The 22,927-nt window shown below is 45.2% G+C and overlaps 1 protein-coding gene across 1 annotated transcript in view; it reads left to right on the top strand.

Moving 5' to 3' along the window:
• Nucleotides 1-1,621: 1,621 nt before the first annotated feature.
• LOC119386788 (transmembrane 9 superfamily member 2) overlaps nt 1,622-22,927 on the top strand; it is a 53,065-nt gene continuing 31,759 nt past the window's right edge. The window contains exons 1-7 of the mRNA XM_037654061.1: nt 1,622-1,894; nt 8,046-8,113; nt 9,023-9,116; nt 9,906-10,163; nt 14,196-14,341; nt 16,138-16,252; nt 21,062-21,141. Coding sequence (XP_037509989.1) covers nt 1,724-1,894; nt 8,046-8,113; nt 9,023-9,116; nt 9,906-10,163; nt 14,196-14,341; nt 16,138-16,252; nt 21,062-21,141 — 932 coding nt within the window. The 5' untranslated portion in view covers nt 1,622-1,723. The remainder of the gene's footprint in view (nt 1,895-8,045; nt 8,114-9,022; nt 9,117-9,905; nt 10,164-14,195; nt 14,342-16,137; nt 16,253-21,061; nt 21,142-22,927) is intronic.

Raw genomic sequence — 22,927 nt, 5'->3', positions numbered from 1 at the left:
TAGCGCCTCATTTTGCGCGCATGCGCAGACGTATCAGTGGGGGTATATATATAGCGGTGAGGAGGAGGAGGAAAAGAAAAACGGAAGGGCTGGGAGATTATCCACTTGTCAGACCAGCTGGCTGGCGTTTGCCAGTGTAGTATAGCCATGGAGAAGGAGAGCGCAAATGCTGCTAAACGGCGCAGAAAAACGGAGAAGCTTGACAACCAGGAATGCTAAGAACAATCAGCTGAACCTCAACTAACGCTACGTATATTCTGGCATAGCTAAGCTAAGCCACTGCAATTTTTTTTATCTGGGCGAGAAAGGCTAACACAAGTAATTCGCATGAAAATACAGTGTGACATTAAGAAATTTAACGTAAACGTTTTTCCTAAGCTGCAGCGGATATGTTCCATACTTGATTAAAAACGAAGACTGTGATGACTTGGTTTTTCGTATACCATACTAAAGCCATACTAATCGCTGGATGAATTGTCGACGCGATGTATTTTATTGCATCCCTGGCTTGCAAAAAGGTATGCATTGGGCTGACTATATATAGGCATGAGGACGACAACGCTCTAAATTTAAAGGCAGCTGTTCCGGGATTGCAAATTAGAACGCACATCGCCGGAAGTGTCACGACGAAGCAATCCACGACAGAGCCCTCTTATGTAAGAGTTGGCTGTATCAGTGCGTGAGCGATTATACCGTCAAAGACGTGTAGACAGTCCGTCATGTATGTACGTCGTATGGCTCACGTGAGACACTAGAACACATAATTTTTTAGTGTACCGCATTCGTTATGCAGCGAGCACTGCTCATCAATATGGCCTTATTGGTCTTAAGTGCTCAAGCCTTGCTTACTTTCTTAAACAATACCGATTTGGCCTCGCGTTTTTAGACATTTTTTCATGTGACTATTTATTTTTGTTTACGTCTGTGTTATTTGTTTTTTCTTTCCTCCTTTCTTCCCTCTTTCTTTTTCCCATCTTCTTTTCCCCTGTTTCCCCCTTCCCGAAGAGGCAGGCGTTGTGGCAGTTGTCAGCTTGTTCCCTCCCTATTTACTCTGTGTCTTCGTGTTTTCTATGTATTCAAACCAACAAATAATAATAATAATAATAATAATAATAATAATAATAATAATAATAATAATAATAATAATAATAATAATAATAATAATAATAATAATAATAATAATAATAATAATAATAATAAATGTGCCTGCGTTTCCAATTTTCGCATTACCTCACCTACGCCATGAGAACTAGAGAGATTATTGAATCCGTCTTTATTAGGGAGAACAGCGATGCATGCGTGGAATCTCCGCTATGATGCAAAAAATAGTTTCTAGACTGCGCTTGAGTTCTCTCTTTTTCCCCGCCGCTTATTATTTTTTCTTTGTATACGCCCAGTTTTCCGCTTTGTGCTTCTCACATACATTTATTATTGCTTGAATAACATCAGCTTCATTAGCACTCGTTGAATATCAGTAATTGCGCTCCCGTAGCATGGCCACGCATCTCTGGTATTTCAGTTTCGGTTTCGCTCATGAAAGCGCTTCTTTTTTCTCCTTACGTCTGGCCACTACGACAGGAAGTTGTCACCGCTTTCCTGACAGCGACAGACACGCCGCCTACTTTTATATTTTTTAGAATCGTGGAACGGCTGATGTGGGCTCTACGGCCTTTACGGCGCCTTCTCGTAGCGGTCCCGTAGAAGAGACCCCGTGTGCACCCCGATGTTTGGCGCCCCGTGTACGAGAAAGCGACGAGCAATGTCTCCTACGAGGACCCCGGCACTGTTCGCAGTGCTGATTCCGGCCGTGCTTCACGTAGCATCCGCTTTCTACCTCCCCGGCCTTGCCCCCGTCAACTACTGCAAGCCAGGCTCGACAACCAAGCAGTGCCAAGTAAGAACCCGGTGACGATCTTGTTGAGCGATTCGTGCGATGCGCACGCGTTGATTTCGTGTATCGCAATGTTGCCACGACGCGCCGAAGGCACAGCGCGAGCAGCGTCGCCGCAGGTGTTTCAACGGGGTGCGTCACGAAGCTGCGCTCCAGGAGCCGTGTACACGAAACCACAGTGTTTGCACTTGGTGTTCCGTTTCTTCGCGTTATTTTTTGTTTCTTTCTCGGCAAGCCGCGACCGCGCGGCGCCACGCTGTTCGTGCTTACCGGCGGGACCTGAAATTACGCGAATCTCGAATGTGGTCTTTATGCGTCTTGGCAGCAGCGACGTCGCCCCCTTAGCGTAGCGGTAGCGCAGCCGAGCGTGCAACATCGGCATGGAAATGATAGCGAAAGCGCTGTGATCGCGACTCGGCGAATATGCAAGGTTACTTCGTGGTGTAATAAAGCCTTCCGCCGTCTCAGTAGTGAGCAGCGGAGTCCCAGTCACGGTTGCCTTTCTCGTAGCGACGGTTGTAAGCGCGGCAGCAGCTGTGACGTTGTGAATCATCGCATCTTTGTGGTGCGATAAGCCGGTTGGTGATAAAGGAACGAATGAGTTTCTCCCGGTCTTCTTCCGTCGCCGCCTGACGGAGCGGTGGAAAAAGTTGCCTGCCCTGTTAGCGCCGGACCGTGACAACGAATCGAACCAGATCGGAACTAACAATCAATCAATCATTCGCGAGCAACCCGCTTGCTTTTGCGTTGCCACTGCCTGCTTTACGTTGCTGACGGGGCTTTCGCGGTGTTCTGCAAAAGAAAGGGCGCGCTTTCGCGTTTCAGCCAGATGTTCCCAGCAAATATCGTCAGGAAGCGAATGCTAATTCTTACTCCTTTTAACACTTGCGAAATGGGCAGCGCGTCGGGCGCATGTGCGACATTTTCCAGTTGGCCACGCATGTCTTCTAACGGACTCTTGGGAAATCTACACAGCGGGGCGATCGCATGTGCTCAATTTGTTTACTGGGCAGATGACTTACACCTGGCATTCACGCTGACTGCAATCTACTTGCCTTTAATCTCCAGGAATTTTGCGCCACTCGTGGCCTTCTCAAAGTAGTTAGCCGCACTGCTCAGGCTGCTTTCGTTGTAGGCGCAGTTGTTAAACACCGAATTGGGGTTAAATCTTAAGCTTTCTTGTATTAAGACAGTGAGGTTCGCACTTTTATAATGAAGGGCTTACGTCTCGCATTTGACTTTGTTGGTGTATGCTGTTATATTGATCCATCATTATTAGAATCTAACGATGTATTCAAGACTGAACGTACACTTCAAATGCATCATGTCGGCTTTGGCATTTGATGGGAGGCATCATTCCAAGCAGTCAAGTTTTCGAAAATTTTGTGCTTATCGGATTGACCGTCTTAGTCCATTGATATGTTGGGGGGGCTCATGGCAAGTGACAGTGGCACTTGCGCACCGTTCTTAACCAGGCGCTATATTCATGAGTAATTAACACTTGATGCAAAGTGCTGAGAAATAGTTGAACAGAATGTCACCCGAGACAACGTTTCGGCGAGAGGACTTGCCAGAGTCTCTCCGAGAAAGAAAAGTCGCCTGGTCAAAACGTTGGCTACACCGACATTCCCGGTTCGGCGATTTTTCATCACTTGAATCCTCCATCTTTTCTTGAACTTCTGTATATTTGGATTTTGGCTATAAGTAGCAACACAACTATACAGGCTTCATGACGTTGCGCTGCGATGACACTTTGACCCCCCCACCCAAAGGGGAAGACCCTGCGCACGCCATGGCTGTGACTGATGATGAAGAATTGTGGCTGCGCCCTTTGTAACGGGTGGGAAGCTTTAAACCACACACTCTTACGCAAATATTACTTCTGTTAACGTGATGACTCGCCATACATCTTGTATGGAGAACAACATTGTTCTCCATACCAGATGAATGACATGGTTTTCCGTACACTCGTACAACTGATTGTTCATGTACGCTTGATCTCTCGGAACTGGCTCCTTGCAAAGACAAGATCAAGATTACTTTGCTAAATATATCCATCATCTGCATTGCTCCATGCAGTGCACTGTCACGATACACTTTTAAGTAGTTTCTGAATGCAGGCTTTGTACATCTCAAACTCTGTCTGTTCAGCATAACTGTCCATTCAAAGCATCTTTCTGCAGCTCTTGCCATGGGTGCCATGGGTGTTTGCAAAATTGTTTGAAATGTCTGCAAAACTGTTTTTAAATGTGGAAACTATCTCTCACTGTGGACTGACATTCAGTTCGATCCTTTCAATGTGTGTGTGTGTGTGTGTGTGTGTGTGTGTGTGTGTGTGTGTGTGTGTGTGTGTATATGCAGACAAAATAAGCTGTGCATGAAGCACTCGACATGCAATTAGACTTTCAAGGAGCCTGGTGCCCATTTGTGGTACAGTGCTTGCCGTGGTAGATGGAAACGGGAAGCCTTGAGGCCAACCACATAAGAAAGTTGATTGAAATGCCAGTGGGACCATAAGTGCTCCCAGCCGATAAATAGTATTTTCCACGCACAGGCTTCATCCTGTTGACTGCATCCTTTTTGTGTGTTGTAGCTTGTTCATTCCGCAAAGCATATCGACATTTAATTGTGAGAAGCGGTGAGCTGCTAAGTGGGTCTCACCCCTCCGGTGTTCGCTGTGTCTAAATCTGCACCTTTTTCACTGTTGCTGTCTTCAAACAAGTCTTTGTGTGCCACAAGCTAAAGATTTACTTTAGAAGAATAAACAACTGGTTTAGTTGGCAATGGTTCTTGAACATCACAAAACAGCACACACAAAAAAAGACACGGACAGCAGAAGATAATGGACACAGCACAGCGCTTACCTGCAGCTGAAATTTTGTTTCATGCTACATGCACACTTAAATAATGACAATGCATGTGACCACTCTCCACAAAGGACGTCAAAAAGCCTCCATCTTGAATCCGAAAGAAAACATTAAGCAACCATGAAAATTGCAGGCTCTCCCACGTGTGCTGCCAAATGAAAGAATAGTCATGATAATGAGCATTCAAAAAAAAAAAAGTCGCTGTGGTGTTTCCTTAATCTTCTGTTGTCCGCATCATTTTTTTGCGCTGGTTTCAAGATGTTCAAAAAATATTGACTTGCGCGACACGCTACCTTTTACTTGAGGGTGACGCAACAACAGCTGCAAGCTGACATCCTGCATCCGCGTGCCATTTTCGTGCTGTGGCATGCATTTTTTTACTCTTGTTCCGAGCAGGAAATGTGTAGATGACAGCCGACCTGTTTCGTGTGTTAGAATGTGCATCTGTGCCGTCTGCGAGTCAGGTTTTATGTCGCTCAAGAGTTGTCTGCTCAGCTGCTTTAGTAAGAGGCAGACATCTGCATATGCCGGTAGGTTAGCTGCCGAGCAACGACACGTGCTGTTCGGACACAGTGTGTGCAAGGTATTTGAGGGCACTGCTTCGAATACAATAGGCATAAACATTGTCATCATACCTCCCTAGAATCTTTCATTTTCACAGACCCCTGCTGTTGCTGACCAAGCAAATTTATTTCATTTTGTCAACTTCTGGTTTGATGCAGGCAGTGAATCTGTATGGTGTCCTAGTTGGCTTACAAGCAGATCTGAGTGACTTAGACTTTGCAACCTTCTCAAGCCAAAACCTTTCATATTTTGCTGTATAGCCACTGATGACGCTTGATAAAGAGATGCAAGTGGTGCCTGTTGTCCAGACACCATTGAGGCACTTGAGTTTCTCCAGCAGCTAGAGACTAGGATGCGCAAAAACTGTGAAAAGCCAGTTACAGCCATTGCTGTACAGCTCCAAGGTGGCAGATACAGCAGGCGAGCTTTCTGCACTCAGAATCACTGGGGGCCACTTCTAATGAATGATTTACTTGCTCACACAAGTCCTCTGATATCCAAGGGTACCTGACAGTGAACTTCAAGGGCCACGTTACTCTCAGCGCGCCGTTCTAGTTCCCAGCATGTAAATATTCTATACTGCTTTATATATAGGTCGGCAAAAAAATTGTAGCTCGCTGAGACTCGCTCAAGAAATATATTTTGTGCTTTGGGCTCGCTCTTACTCGGACTCACGAGTATTTTCCTCAACCGGACTCACTCGAACTCAAGCTCACTCAGACTCAAGGGCTGATCTGAATCTGAGTGAGTCACTTATGAGTGAGTTTGCCGACCTATGGCTCTATATAAGGGGCATCAATGAGAAGTGGTCTAAAAATTGTGCTTCTGAAAAGTCTATGAAGGCTGCTGTTGAGGGAGTGCTGGCAAGCATCAACATAAACCATCTGATCTAAACATGCAGCTGTCATAGAAGCTTTATTTAGTCAATAATTGAGGCTGAAGATGGTTGTATTTGACAGCCCTTTAAAAGGTCATAAAAAAAAGAGTAAAAGAAGTTCGGGATATTTTAATTCTTGTTCTGAATATTACCCTAGGGAGCAAAACTGGTGTTTGGGTTCGTATTTTAGCACTGAGAAGGATATTTAAAACTTGCTTCTGTCGGGTAGCACAATTCTATTCTTTGGGCTGGAATACTTGAACTGGCAGAAATGACCATTATCCAGATTTTCAAGTCATGGCCAATGATATCACAGTGCACATCCACATGCAAGAAAAAAGAAATTAAGTGTCACGGTCACTGCACTGCTATGCTTCGCACGCAGTCCGCTGCATAGCACGTAAGCTTTTATGACATGGTGGGCTCTCACTAACCCATAATGTCACACTGTTATGATGGTAAAAAAGTGATGTGACCAATGCGATGAAGAGCGTGATAATGCATCAAAGCACCCACATGGCTCATTACATTATTAAAACGAGTAGAGCTCACCGATCAAAACGCCATACAAGGTAGTATCAAAAATGTTTTGGGACTATTTTTTTTTAGGCTTTATCTTGAATGCTTTCATTCTGGAATCAATTGAGCACATTCTGCAATTCATGCTTGATATCAGTAGTGTTTTTTAGGAGAAGGCATGTGGACACGGACACAAGAAAAACACGCAAATGTGTTGCTTATTTCTCGTCTCTTGGGTCTATATTGCTACAAAATTGTATGGGCATGGAATGGAAACATACTGCAAAGCAATTTTCCAGGTTACGAGATGTGTCCTAAAAGTGCTAGGGAGTGAGAAAAAGAAAAAAAAAAACTTGCACAGAGTGATTAAGAGTAAAAGACACCTAGAAATATGTGAAAAATCTGTCTCTAAACGTAAGTCATGCAAATGGGAGATGAAGCATGATAATAGTTCTCAATTTCAGCCAGACAATTAGGGAGAATTAATTAGCAATGATCTCTTTAGTCACTGCAGGAAGTGTCCATGCCTGTACCGAATACTTCAAAGCAATTGCAGTCCTCTGCAATTCCATTTGGTACAATTCCGTGTTCTGGAATATGCAGCTCCAAATTTTCCTCTCTGTATTGCACGTGCAAGATTGATGATTGATGACTCTTTTGTCCCCTGTGGTACGCGGCTGTTGCATGCGCCGCTTAGTAGGACATCTGGGCCGAAGCATTGGTAAAGCTTATGCTTCCCTTTCACTCTCGGCTGGCAAAATCAAGGAACGATTGTAGAGTGACATGTTTTGTCAGCAGGGCCCGTGTCTCTCAGATACATTTTCATTTCGCCAGTTGCAAATGAAAGTGGAACAGGTATCTGTTTTACGTATGCCTCCACCCCAATGTCAGATGGATTTAATGCATCAGGATTTTTTTTTTTTTTTTCACTTGGCTTTGAGCTGCAAAGATTTGTGGCATGGGTTATCTTGTGAATGTTTTGTGTGAAGTGTCTTATTAAATAAGCGCACGTTTTTTTTATTGCTGTACAGCTTAGTATTTTCAAAAATGATGTGTGTTCCAGTATAAAAGAATATTGCATATTGTTAGTTTTATGACGTTTATATCTTTTTTTTTTTGACTGAACATTTTTTTTCCGCCATGAAAATCAAGTACAAAATGTTTTCCTGCCAGCACGCTTTTATACGTGACTCTTTGGGTTTAACGGGAACTTGATGCACTGTGGTTTGTGCTGAAATGCACCAGGTATGCAGAGCTGTGTATTGCGTCGCTGTCTATGAAATCCTTAAAAAAAAGACGTCCTCATTTTTTCTTTATTTCTTTCCAGACAAGGATCGACCTGTTTGTGAACAGGCTAGACTCCGATGAGTCCGTCATCCCGTACGAGTACCAACAGTAAGTCTTTCTTTTTTTTTTCTTCCTCGGATAGCTAGGGCTGGGAGTGAACTTTTGTAACTTTTCATTCTGTCAGGACACAAAAGTGAGGTTAGAGGGGATAACACAGTGCTTCATGGCTTTCACTATGTAGTTACCTTGTTGTGTGGGCTGTGAACTTATAGGATGATGTAACCGCAAGCTCATTATCACAACGTTAACTGAGGCCAAGCAAAGTTTTGGACAATGCTGGTGCTAGTGCATGCAGCAAGTATGGTTTCCAGATGTTCCATACGTTGCCAGGCTGTTAGTCTTAAAAACTTCCGTGTCCCTCTGGGGACAGCTATTTGTTGTGAGACCAAGCCTGATAGAACTTTACCTGGGTATCTCCTAACAGCACAGCTGTGTTACATGTCTTGGACAATGCGCAGCTCCCAACATTGTATTGTTTTATTATCATGACAGGATCCTTTCTTGTTTTGTGCTTACATCACACCCACTCTTGTAGTGTATTGGTTGTAGTGTTGTGCTTCCAAGCTTGAGGGTTCAAATTCACTTCCCTGCCATGGTGGCCGCAGTTATACAGGGGGCAAAATGCAAAAGTACCCATGTGCATAGATTTACTAAAGAGTTGGTCCCTGCCACTGTCAAGGTGGTTGGAATAGATCTGGAGTCTTCCACTGTGGCATGCCTCATAAACATGCCCTTTTTATTGGCACGTAAAACACCATAATTTAATATAAGTAACTGTGCCTTCATCAAAAAGTGGAAGGATGTGGGAAGTGTAGTCCAAGCTGCCGATATTGATTGGCAGCGCTTTGTGCATTGTGTTCATATGGCAGCCACGATTTCCACTTTACTATTTCATTTCATGTTTTGCAGTTCAAAGCGAGTTCATTGACCATTAGTGATTGTTTTGATTTTGTGCAGTTTCGACTTCTGCACGACCAATGGGACGACATCGCCAGCAGAGAACCTTGGCCAGGTGGTGTTTGGCGAGAGAATTCGGCTCTCACCTTATCAGGTGCGTCATCTGCTCACCTTTCTCTTTTTGCTCATGCGTGCTTATTTGGAGCCGTAAAAGGAACTTCTGCTATGCAGGGAAGCCTACTTGGTACTTCTGTGCAGCTGTGCCTTCAGTGTAACTAGTAGATAAGTAGGCGTGAGCCATTTGAGAGTTTCGTTCTCATATGTGTTTAGTTAGCAGCGCCTCAGTGGTAGTTTTGGTCAATAGTGGCTGATTATTAGCAAATCGCAGCCTTTGTGGGTACAGCGGGGAGGTTCTGTCCAGCATGGATCTAGTGTTTATTGTTGGTTTTTCAGTGTGCCATTTGTGATTCTGCGTTTTTCCTTTTTTTTTTCCTAACCCTAGTTCACTATATTTGCCTGCCATAAAAGCTTTAGAAGGTAATAGAAAATCAGCCAAAAGTTGAAACGAAAAGCCCTGCTGTACTTTCCTTTAGTTTTGCTGTAGAGGAATTACTTTAAAGTATTGGCTAATGTATCTGCATTTGAAACATTTTCATTTAACTTCTACTCGATGACTCATCACTGAAAATAATCACATGTCGTAATATGTGCATTCTCAGCCTTGTGGTTTGTACTCCATTCAAGCAACTGCCCTTATGAAAGGTTGTGGAAAAGAGAAAAAGAAAAAAAGCTCTGATGACTGTTCTGTTAGTTTAAGCTGACAATTTGTGCATTGAACAATACGAATAACAGTTAAGTTGGAGTCTGTTGAAATGGGTGCATTTATATTCACAAGCCAATTACTCACAACCACAAATCATCTCTCGACCTGTTACGTGTGCAGATCGACTTCATGGTGAACAAGTCCTGTGCCAAGCTGTGCACGCGCCAGTACGGTCCCAACATCCCCGGTTCGGCGGCGCGCCTGGACCAGTTGCGCAAGGGCATGATGAAGCAGTACCGGCACCACTGGATCGTGGACAACATGCCGGTCACCTGGTGCTACCTGATTGACACCGACAAGCAGTACTGCTCCATGGGATTCCCCATGGGCTGCTTCACCTACCGCAACAGCCAGCCTCGGGGCCTGTGCAGCGTCACGGTATGATGGCAGATCCCCTTCCTCCCTTTGTGGCTTTTTTTGTTAACCCTTTTAGACACTTGGTACACAATTGTGTACACCAAAAGCCATATACGTAGTGTGTTTCTTGGCTATGGTGCCATGTCTCTAGGACATCTTAAAGGAACACTAAAGTGAAACAATGAACCGGTTTAAATCGATAAATTGTGCTCTGAGAACTCTAATGTCGTTAATTTTGCCATCATAGAGGAGAAAACCAAGTTCAAAGTTTCATTTTTAAATTTCGCGCCAAAATCTCCCCGCGTGACGTCATGGATTTCAAAGTCTCTTTATCGTATTTTGGCGCCATTGGCTCAACAAAATTAACCCAAACTTGTTATGTTAAGTCTATGGCCCCCTCAGAGGACGATGTACTTCATTTTTACCGATTAGGAACTACGCAGTCCCTAGTACATGACGTCAAAACATGTGATGTCATGGCGAATGGTGCGTAAACAGCTAGGTGGCGTCGCCACCCACATTTTGTTTTGGCGCTTTTTCTCGCTTACTAAGCGCCTTATTGCAGCAAGTGTTGTGTTTTTGGCATCATAAAAGAGTACTTCACTAATATGAAAAAACCATTTTGCTCTTTAGTGTCCCTTTAAGGGCATGGGACCTGAGTTTATAAAAACTCTGCGTGGCAGCCTGTCTTCTCTTTGGGCTGTGGTGGTAGCTTGAAGTTACTCTGGGGAGCATTTTACAAACTGCTACTCAAATAAATCTGAACAATGCTACAGTTCACATTGGTTTCTCTTTCGAAACCTCACGTTGACACTTAGTAGAGGGTTGCGTTTTTTATTTATAAATGTGGCAGTCATGGTGTATCAAGGTGTGGCAGACATAACCTGTGCTACTATGATAATTTATACATAGAAGAAAGTGAGATAGGCGAGTGAAAGGTCAAGGACGTAGGGTTTATGTTTATGGAGATGCTGACTATGATAAAGGCAGCCTTCTGTTTTTTCAAGTACTACTGCTGTTCATAGGAGTTGTGTCCCACTAAAGTGATAGGCTTGCCTTTTTAAGCATTTCATGTCTACTGGTGTATAGATCATTGCATTGAGAAAATCTTGTCACCGTGGGAAGAATTGTCATTGGGTTGCAGATGCTAGTGTTCGTGGGTTCCTGGGAAATACATATGTAAAATGGCACTGTGTATGTGTGTGTGTTTAAACGCTCCATTCTGAATAAAGCAAGAAAATAAATCATGTGAACCGTGCCATGTTTAAAAGGGTGTTAATGTTCAACATAATTGAATTATGGCAATGGTTGTCTTCGGTTTTCAGTGTCACCTAAATAGGTCCTGAACGACACCACGAAATCTATTTAGGCCACTGGAGTATCCTTTGAAAAAACTTTTGCTAATTTAGAGCAAAAATGTTGATTGATAATAAGTCGAACACGGATATATCGAACTCGCATACTAATATCGAATTTCCGGCTATATCGAACTCGTAAATTATCCCCTTGAAAATCCTTTGTAAAAGTATAGAAATTCACACGTTTATATCGAACGGTATTTTTACCCGCCATCGGATATATCGAACGCCGCGCGAGCTGGAATGTGCGCTTCGGCACTTGCTGCGCCCCGCGACCTTTGCGGTACCGTGCCTCCGCCGACACCCGAAACACTCGAAAAACGTGAGGGCGAGAGGGCTCAGACTGTACTCCTGTTGGGCACGTTATCCAACTTTGCGGAATGGCTTTTTTTTTTCTTCTTTTGTCCTCTCTCTCTCGTTCTTATGCTTTCTCTGCGTTACCGTCGGCTCGGAGAGCAGGAACGAAGGAGCCGGTGGCCTCCTCCTTTCGCCGTTTCTTTCTTTCTTTTTTTGTTGCTGTTTTGTGAGTTTTGATCAGCCAACCACAGCCCGCGCCTTTCGTAATTGCTCAGCCAACCACAGCTCGCGCCTTTCGTACATCGCTGCTGCCCTTGCAGGTAGCCCGGGTAGCCATGGCAGCCATCGCGACTGATCGCGAGCGCTTTGTTGGCGCAGTTCACTTCCGTAAGTTGTCGCATACCACCGCATTCCTCTTTTGCGTGCGTGCTGTGCAGAGGCGCTGCGGACTGCTTGAATTTTAGACTTCTCATGTACCAATGGCCAGCATCAAGAAGCGCAAGAACCTTGACTTTGCGACGAAGTTGAAAGCCATACAGCATGTTGAGGGGGCGAAAAAAGTTTGACGGTGGCGGACAATATCGTGATACCACGGAGCACTATGAGCACCTTGTTGAAGAACAAGGCGGATATCAAGGCAAAGGCGGCGGAGCAGCGAACGTCGGGAGCCTGTTGTGTGCGCGCTCCCGCCCACGGGAAAGTAGAAAAGGCACTCTATGCCTGGTTCAGAAGTGCGCGCGAAGAACATTCCTGTGGACAGCCCAATGCTGATGGCTAAGGCCAAATGGTTTGCCGCCGCACTCGGCAAAGACGATTTCGCTGACAACACCGGGTGGCTTCACCGATTTAAGCAACGCTACAACATCGTCGGCAAACGACGAGCGCATAGACGACGTGTTTCGCGAGTTGGTGTCCCTCTTCCCAGCTGCCGTTCGACCCCAAGTGTCTGCGGACGATTTCGTGGAAGCGGACTGCAATGTTCAGGCTGTTGCGAGCCTTGCTGACGAGGACATTGTAGCTGCGGTCACAGGGACCCAGGATGCCTAGGCCGACAGTTAAAGTGATGAGGAAGATCGTCCGAACGACGCGGCGGCTACACGCGCGTACTCCGCCGCTGAAATGGCGGCAGCGTTCGGTTTGATTCGCCGTTGTTACGGTGACATGGAGGGAACCAGGCTGTCGCACCTGGACAGCCTCGATAAGATTGAGGCCAGCGTCTTCAATTTGATTTCAAAGACGAAGAAGCAGGCCAAGATAAGCGATTTTTTTTCACGCAAATAAAACGTTCTCTTGCATCATGTGTGCGGAATTAGTTGTCAATTCTTGAATGCGCCGATTGTAGGTGATCGTCCGCCACTGGTAAGGTCTCGGGGCCTGTATTTTTTTTATATCGAATTTTTCATATATCGAACTAATTCGTGATCCCCTTCGAGTTCGATATAAACGTGTTCGACTGTAGTTTCACCAGAATTTCACACCTATATTTCCCATATTTTGCCATATTTTGAAGTACCTTCCCATATTTTGAAGTACCATATCTCACATTTGAAAAGTTGGGGCGTTTTAACTCCTCAGTAAACGTATTGCCATTTGAAAATACTGGGCTACCATTAAGGTGCATGACATCATCTGCACTGGCAGCAGCATTTTGTGGCATATATAACTGGAAATCACGCAAAGCTACCTGATACCACTGTGCACTTACCACATTCTACTTAACTGCTGCCTTCATGTACTATTGGGTATGCAGTTCTTAATGTGCACCCTTTTTATGGTTGTCTTATGACAAGAACCATCATGCCACCAAAAAAAAGTTGTGCGAAGCATTGCAAGATATCGCTAGCAGCTTTGTTGCTGCTGCCCATGGGCCCGGTAAGCCGTGAATGCTAAGTTGAAGGTCAAGGTGATGTTCTGTATTAGAATATACTAGAGGTTTCTAAATGCTATGTCAGTACTTCCTGTACTGGAAAACAGTGAGCTATTCTTTAGTAGATATCTCGAAAATCGATAAAGTAAAGGCATCAGCTGGTACAGGAAAATGAAAAGTTCTGTCACCACCTCTGCTTTCTTTAGACATCTTTTGTAGCTTACCGAGCCTCCTGAAATAATATTAGTATACATTGTGCTTTTGCTGCAGTATAGTGCACGAATAAAGCTCTGCTGCTTGTTTTTTTTTTAGTCTCTGTGTCGCATGGAACCAAGTGTGCAGTGAACCATAGTGGTGGAAGTACTAATGTCTCATGTGATGTCTTGTGAGTCAATGTTTAGCTGCTTTTCTGTTGTCGCTTTATGTAAAGGCATTGAAAGCTAGTCTGTTCTTCATTGTGGCGTGTAGCTGCATTAGTGTGACTTCAAAGTGCCGTTCTTTTTTTCATTCCCGTTTTCTCGGGTCGAGTAGTCCGAGTTCTCCAAGCCGGAGACGTTCTACCTGTTCAACCACGTGGACCTGACCATCTCGTACCACAAGAGCGAGAAGGAGTCCTGGGGAAGCTCCTTCATCGAGGAAGGAGGGCGCATCATCTCCGTCAAGGTGCAACCTCGGAGGTACGTGGTAAGGTGGTGCAGTGTGCCTACCGCACCTACGGTTGTTCGTTGCTCTTGTTGCCGTTAGCTTTTGTTCTGCTGTCTCTTTCACAGTAGTTTCGAATGAAGGTAAAGGTCAGGGTTGTAACCCAAGGTTTACAGCAGTTGCAAAAGGTATCTTTGCCAGGATTGGCGGGGTTGTGATCTATTTCTCAGAAGCATCGGATGACAGGAAAAGATGGTGTGGAAGCTGGCTACTGGCTTTCAACCGGTTTGTCGGAAAAGGGCTGCAATCCTTAAATAGCAATTCAGAACAGTGAATGATTAACCTTCTTGGCTGAGCATGGCCTACGTTTTCAGCATAGAGTGCAACTAAAAACGGATGGGACAGAAAATTGGACAAAGTGCTGGTTTTTGCCCTTTGTCCAGAACGATGGAAGGCTGACACACACTTAACTACCAAAAGCTCTAGAATAAGCAGCCACTTGCTTGCATTGAACATATACAGTAATACCTCGTTAAATCGAAGTAGTAAAAACCAGAAAAAATTTCGCGATGAGCAGATTTTCGAGTTAAGCAAAGTTGCGCAAATTCCACTGAGAAGTCCAGTTCTATCTATAAATGTTATCACTGCTGACCAGTTTCCTAACGGGAGCACCTAACTGGCTCTTTGTAAAGGTGTTAAAGAAAAATAATGACATACCATAGCTATCAACCAGCTGTGTTTTTCGGCACTGCCTTTTTATTTAGTGCAGAAAGACTGACTAAGGCTGGTCTGCCTCTCAGTAACACCTTCACCTAGCAAAGCTTTCTCGAGTTACTTAACACATCGCATGTAGTGATCGTCCTCTCCACTGCAGTAAACTTTATTTCACATCAAGCGAAGCATGTTTTGTGTTTCGGCTGATGTCGTCACCCCTTGAGTAGCTGCGTCGACACTGCCACAATCACCGTATGTGACGCCACATTATTTCGCTTAAGAAAATGGTCAAACCAGCTGAAGTTGCAGGTGAGATCAATGTAGCCCACCACTAAGTCCAGAGAATTGGCTTTCTCTGTCGATGCTGTGACTGGAAGGCTGGCTCCTCTCGCGCTATGCAGCCACAATCAGCGCCGTTTTGACGTCCGCAAACTTCGAGCTTCGAATCCGCTTCTTTGATTAGGGCTACCTTTCTTTGCAGCATCAGTGCAGACGGCGTTATCCTGACCACATCGCACAGCCAACTAAATAAAACAATACTGAAATCGCATCTCTGACGGTAAACAAAACGAAGTGTACGAACCATGCTATTTTTCAGGGCCTGCTTCTGTGCGCGTCTATAGCGTCATATGACGGGGGACACAGGGTTGCTTGACAAAGTTATTATGCTGCTGGGTTCCCACTTCACATTTGGGGACAGTGTCCGCTTTGCCCTAAGCGCGGCAGCCTCGCGCGAACTTTGTGTAATGGTTCGGTGGCAAAGTTTTTGGTCCACTCTCAGTCAAGATTTCGAGATATCTGAAATTGGGCACGAAAATACTTCGAGATAAAGGGCAGTAAATACATTGCACCTATGAGAAATTGTCCGGTACTACGGAAAATTAAGACTTAGCCGACTTTTCGAGATATGCGAGTTCGAGTTAACTACTGTATGTTGAAGGGATGGCAGCTGTTGCTTCATTCTTGATGAAAGTGGCATGACAGCAAAGTGTCTTTATCATAACACTAGAGAAATTGATGTACATTAACTCCACTACTTCAACTTCACTGAACATGGTTCAAACATACTCGTTGCGCATCACGTTTGTCACGATAGCGGCGTACTACTCTGTTGCAGCATCAACCACAAGGACCACGAGAGGCCGACGTGTGACACGGGTGAGCACCTGACGCTTGGCCTCAAGGACAATGGCCCTCTGACCGTCACGTACACCTACAGTGTCACCTTTGTGGTGAGTGGGGATGGCGATCTGAAGATTTGTTGCCCCTCGCTTGGAGGCCATATTGATACAATGGTTGTTGTATTTGAGATTTGAATAAACGTTCGAGTGCCAGAGCTTTCTAACATAGTCATATACACATGCTTGAAAAGCTCCAACTTTGTGAACGTTGAAGTCTATAATGAATAGGTTTTACTTTTTGTAGAAGCAGCCATGGTAGAGTTGGTTGGCTCTCAGCAGCTGTTCGAGGAGGTTGACAGACTAGCTACATAGACAGTGCTTTAAGGGAAGCATGTTACGATACCTGCAGTAACCTCATGCATTCAACTGTAGTCAAATATGTTTGAGGCAAAAAAATTATTGGAGAAAACCATATGATGACTGGCCTCTGTAACAACCCACATTTGATTGAACAGTGGCTTGATAACACTCTGTCAGCATTATGAAATGCACTGGCTTGTTTGAAGAAAATTACTAAAGCATCAGCATTGTGGAAAATGGGGAACCACTCATTTATTTATTTATTTATTTATTTATTTATTTATTTATTTATTTATTTATTTATTTATTTATTGCCCTCAAGGCCCAAATCATTACAGAGGTTAGAAGTGTTCTGTTTCACCTAATAAGGCCTGCACTTGTGGTACAGTGGATGAAGCTCTGGTATTTGGCACCAGAGGCCCAGAGTTCAAATCCTGCCGGTGAAACAATTTTGTTAGCATTTTTTATTGGTATTGTTATCAGTTTCTATGTTTGGTTGCTGCAGTCATCATCATCAGCCTGTCTTATGCCAACTGCAGTACGAAGTCGTCTTCAAGTCATCTCCAAGCCACCCTATCCTGCGCGAGCTGATTCTACTTTATGCTTCCAAATTTCTTGATTTTTTTCATCCCCCCTAACCTTTTATTGTCCTTGGCTGCGCTTTCCATCTCTTGTGTAACTGACCATGTGTCCTTCTCATGACATGACCTGCCCATGTCCATAGTTCTCTCTTAATATATCTGCTAGGATATGGGGTACCCCTCTTTGTTCTCTGATTCACTCTGCTGTCTTGCTTTATCCTAAAGTTATGCCTATCATTTTTTATGTTGTGTATATGTGTTGAGCTGATGTCATTTGTGTGTGTGGTGTGTGTCCTCACTTGTGCTTAGATACCTAGTTGGTCAGTCGTATGGTCAGTCCAAATGGCTTGGAGGTTGGTAAAGAAGTGCTATATGGATATTAAAAAATGGAGATTTCCAGTTTCAAAGTTTATATCTTATTTGAAACAGTTCAAAGCTACGGTATGAGAGCGTAATACAGTAGAACCCCGCTGATACGTTTTTGAAGGGACCGTAGGAAATAAACGTAAGAGACGGGAAACGTAAGAGCCGAAAAACAGGAAAAACGCCAAAATATTTAGTGGTACAGAATTTTATTTCAATTCTTACGAGCAGCACGAAAATTGGCGCGCTCAGCCGCGATCTAGTCAATGGATAGAAACGCGGAGCTTAGGACGGCCTCATCCACAGAAATGTAATCAACGTATGTGATTTTTTTAACACCAACAGCTGTAGGCATGAAAGAACTAAGCACACGCAATCACGACCGGCGCGGCGAGTCCGACCGCGAACCGCACGCACGACCACGCGAGCTCCAACCAGCTCGAACTCCTCCCGTTCTCCGACAAATAACGATGATGATGAGTCTACGCCAACGCGATGGCAGAAGTGAATGCCAATCTCGAAGGCCTTGCTTTCGCAAGCAATTACGTCATACACGCCATGTTTGTGCAATACAAATCTCAGAGGCTATGCTTTTGTCACTAGTAAATGCCAATCTCGAAGGCCTTGCTTTCGCGAGCAGTTACGTCATAGACGCCATCTTTGCAATTTGAATCTCGAAGGCCATGCTTTTGTTTGCATCAATTGAAACTCTGTTGCTTGCGCCTCTCATGCGGCTAATATTACGGTCAAACGAGGCCAAACTGCGTGAAAATGCACCATGGCCGCTCTCTTTGGTAGTCACTCGGTCGGCTCCGAGCACACTTCGCGACGTAGCCTACGGGAACGGTCCGACAGTTAGGACGTAACAGCGGGGTTCACAATACATTGTATCCTATGGGAGCTATGCCGGGACCGGCGGAAAACGATGTAACAGCCGGGAAAACGCAGCAGTGAGGAACGTAACAGCGGGGTTCTACTGTAGTCCACCTCGCACAAGTTAATACCCCTTAACTGTTCTGGAGCTTCAGAATAGCCTGGTAATGGAGCACCTTAGCTTCTCCATATTTCTTTTTGTAGGCACGCCCTGTGATGTTGAAACGGGAGTTTGCTTAGTGAGCACCAGTTTCCCTGTACAATTGATCACAGCTTATGGGGTGTCATTACAGTCACTTCACTTTTCTTCTTTGAGCAGTTTGTTGCGGAAGTCGTTCATACTTTGGTGCTAATAGGTTTCATAAATGTCTCTCTCGTTTTTTTTTTTCATTTGTAAAACAATTTCACTGCTGGAAGCCACTGTTGGGGCCGTTCATTTTTGTAAGAAGCTACATACTTGCAGTGATGGTCGCCCCCTGTGCAGTCATCCTCATAATACTTTCACAGACCTTGCAAAGAAGTGCTTACTGCTGCTTTTTTTTGCACTTAGACCTTGCAACAAGGTTGCATGATTTCTTCTACGTTGTTCCACGAAGCCTTTTGCACACCTCTGATTGCCTGCTTCATCCATTGAAGAAGAAAAAAAGAAAAGCCATTTTATGTGCATCTCGCTGTTAGAGAATGGAGTTGTTCCAGACGGACTGATATCACTGCTAGGCTTGTCGTTGAGCAATGTGGAGCAAATGATGATGGCTCACTGCATGCATCATACTACACTCTAACCTCTATATAACGAACACGGATATAACGAATTATCGGTTATAACGAAGTAAATGAAGAATAGTCTTGTCATAGATACAGTGTTAAAGATAAACGTTTATAACGAATTTTCGGATATAACGAAGTTATTTTCATGGCAGGTGTGACTTTGTTAGAATGAGGTTTGAGTGTACAGTGGAACCTCATTAATGCGTACCTGCCGGGAATGCCGCATAACTACACACTAAACGGTAGTACGCGTTAACCACCAAGTAAAAATATGCATCTCCTCGCGTACGCCATCACCGCCAGCAAAGAAATACAGTGCCACAGCAAATATTGCCTAAAGTACCCACTGCAAAGCCTTTTCCTTCTTTTTGCCTAAGTGGAGAAAAGATTTTGGTACTCTCACATGACCATCTGATAGTGCTGATAGCGCGCAGTAGCAACGCCAAGGAGCATTTTGGAACTATTACAGGGTCCGGTATACGCAGTGACTGACATAACGACAGAACGGACAGTGTCTGCTTTCTGCCTTATTGTGTGTGCATCTGCACCGCGATCTGCTACTAAACGAAAACTGACACAGTTCCGGTGAAATGCGGTACGGCTGTGTGGAGCCGATCGTCTCCTCGCTAGTTGCATGCAGCGTGTCGCCTTCCCGGCTCACGCCGTCACTGCCGGGCCACATGCTGTACCACACGCACACATTTGTCGTGGGAGTGTTCTTCGTACCCACTTCGCTCCAGACCGTGCACAGGTGTGGCGAGTAGCTTGTTTGGTTAATGCAGCAAGGACAAACTTCCTGCAAGCGATGCGCACTCCGCGATGCTCTAGCGGTCCTGGCAGCGGACGGAAGCACGTTTGGGTGGTCGCCCAATAAAAGCGTGCAGTATGGTTACAACAGCACTACGCTTGCTGTACCGTACCCGTGCGTTTAGGGTGATAGCATCAATGTCAAGAGGTTTCTCGTTGCCCGCGACCAAGCAACGCTCAACGCCGCAACAGCGAGCTGTTTTCGTTTCTACAAAGCGGTGCATGCTTGAACACAGCCCCGCACAACGAGGCGGCAGCGATCGGCAGCCCTGTGCATTCAGGTTGTCGCCTAATAAAAGCGTGCAGTAGCCTTAAAGTAGTGCTGTGCCGCGCGAGCACCCGAGCAGATATCTGAAGATATTGTGATAAGGCTGTTGGCGATAAGTCATGCTGGTGCATTCGTCGGCGGCCGCCACCTCACCTTTGTTCTTTCCCAATGCTTACCCGCAAATGCGTCGCCACAGTTGCGCGGAAGTCGGAATCGGTGATCGACCGATCTACGCACTTCTCGAAAAGACTGAAAACCTTTGGCGGCACATTGTGGCATCGGGAAGTTCAGTGGCGCAGTAAAATTTTATGGCACAAAACGTTATCGCAGTATGCAGGGTACACACTAACGGGTAGGCGTAGGACGAAGGCATTGTCTCCTATGTTATGTAAGGTGGGTGTTTTTTCAGAGAGTCAGGATCTGTTTTTTTGTTTTTGTCTCTTTATGAATGATGGCTATCAGCTTACCAATTAATATAAAGGCTTCATGTCTGCAGAGATTAGAAATAATTTACTACTTTAATGGTATTTTGACATGATGAGTTCAAAGCACTTCTCAACTTCAGTTTGGCATCAGCATTTAGGCAGGTCTGTCAACTACATAAGATAAATTAGTGTTGGCAGTCGCATAGTATGAAAGATTGCTTTAAATGTGAGTCAGTTGGCTTGGCGCACAGGGCACACCACTACCAGTGTCACTGAATACTGAGCACACAAGGGAGACTGAAAAGACTTAGTTTTGTGTCAATTGCAGAGCAATGCAGAGTGATGAAGCAAGGAGCGGCTGATGCAGCAGTAGACACCCACCTTTAATGTCACAGGCACAGCCACCTTGTTGATCGAGTGTGCAGAAGTGTGATGGTGCACGTCTATAATGTCCCTGCCTGCTTCTCTGTTGCAGAGGAACGACCAAGTGCGCTGGTCATCCAGGTGGGACTACATCCTCGAGTCTCTGCCACAGACCAACATCCAATGGTTCAGGTGAGGGTTGGGCATTCACTCAAGTGTGCATGCATGTACACATGCACGCACGCATCCGAACACACGCACACATGCATGCGCACACACGTGTTGTGTGCTGCCAGTTCATGGGATATGATATACTTGCGGGGAACAATACATCAGGCAGGCAGAACGCTGTATCACCAAACGTCTCTGCGAGCACCGACATGCGTGCCATCAATTACAAGAAGCAGGTCATCCTGCAGCACGTTGAAAGCGATGCTCATGCACACTGATCTTCCTTAACGCCGAGCTGCTTGCATGCTGTGGTAACAAGGATGTCAGGGAGATAAAGAAGCATTTTTTTGTCATAGGAACAAAAGACTACTGTGTCATCATACCCTCAATGCAGCAAACTTCATTTTTCTTGGTGTTCTTCAGGCCTTTCGCCTTCTCTCCTCCATTCTGGTGATTAGCTTTTTACACGTTGCAAGATATAAATAAACCACTTCTGAATTTGTGCACCATACACTTTCAATCGGACGTTGACTGTGTCTTGGCAAAGTTCGACCGTAGCGGAGCTTGAAAGGCTGCTTTGCCGCAATGTGGAGGTATGATGAGGCGAAGCATATTGAAAATCTAGGGAGCACTTCTAATCGGACGTTGACGGTGTCTTGGCTATGTTCGACCGTAACGGAGCTTGAAAGGCAGCTTTGCCGCTATACGAGAGTGTAATGAGCTGAAGCATAACGAAAATTTGAAGGGGGCATTTTCAGTTGGACGTTGACTGTATTTGTTTTTGGGAAGTTCGAATAGTTCGAATAATAAAATTCCAGTGCGAATCGAATCGAATAGCAAACACTATTCGAAAAATATTCGAAATTTCGAATATTCGCACACCCCTAATTTCTATTGGCCTAGCGGCCGGAAAAAACTTGTCAGTGCGCGTCTGTACACATGTACGCTTACGCGCGACCAAGTCGGCCTGTATTTCAGCCAATGCTTGGCCACCCCTGCGGGTCGGCAATAGCACTGCAACGGCCTACGCTAAATCCGCATTTGATGGCTGTGGTGTGGGAGGTGCGTCATCACGGCAGTCGCTGTCCACATGCACTGGTTCGAGTAGCTGACGGATGATCTCATCGCCCAACTCGGCGAAAACTCCCAAGCAACTTCCACCTGGTGAATAATCGCCGCTTTTTTCGCCATCGTCAGGGTCTCGTAGTTGCCGCGTTTCTTTAGTTCCGACGGCGCACATGGAACGGGTGGCGTCGGAGCAACACCTCTCACGCCAAGCAACAAGGGAGTGAGACAAAGCTCGGGACGCAGATCAGGCCTAGCCACAGAAACATCTGACAACGCAAATCCTCACACGCCAAAAGGAAACGACGTTGGGCTAGTTGATGTTGCAGCACTTCTGTTGTTGTACTCTCTTTGTCCGAATTAGGATCCGCGTCGTACTCGTACGTGCTGTCATTCGCCTCAAACGCCACACCGAGCTGATTCCAATCTTGGCTTGGCTTGGCCTGCTGTTTGGCCGTGGTAGCCAGTCAATGGATACTTGACTGGCTAAAGCCAAAAGGCAGCCATTACATGTAGCCAACAAACATAGCCTTCGAGATCGGTAATTTCCGCATGGATTTTTGACACTGGCACGATCTCCAGTTATAGCTAGTGCAAAATTTCAGTGCTGGCAACCTAGCAAAAATATTGTAAACATTGCTGACAGCTTGTCAAGGCGTTCAACGTCGCACTCGATCAGCCAGCCGGAGTCCTAAAAATCGAACGGCGGGCTGTGGGGCGTCCGAATTTTCGGTCGTGAGTT

Source organism: Rhipicephalus sanguineus, chromosome 3, assembly GCF_013339695.2.
Source record: "Rhipicephalus sanguineus isolate Rsan-2018 chromosome 3, BIME_Rsan_1.4, whole genome shotgun sequence".
Taxonomy (NCBI): domain Eukaryota; kingdom Metazoa; phylum Arthropoda; class Arachnida; order Ixodida; family Ixodidae; genus Rhipicephalus; species Rhipicephalus sanguineus.
The sequence above is the reverse complement of the archived record's forward strand: the minus strand, read 5'-3'. Positions and strand labels throughout refer to the sequence as shown.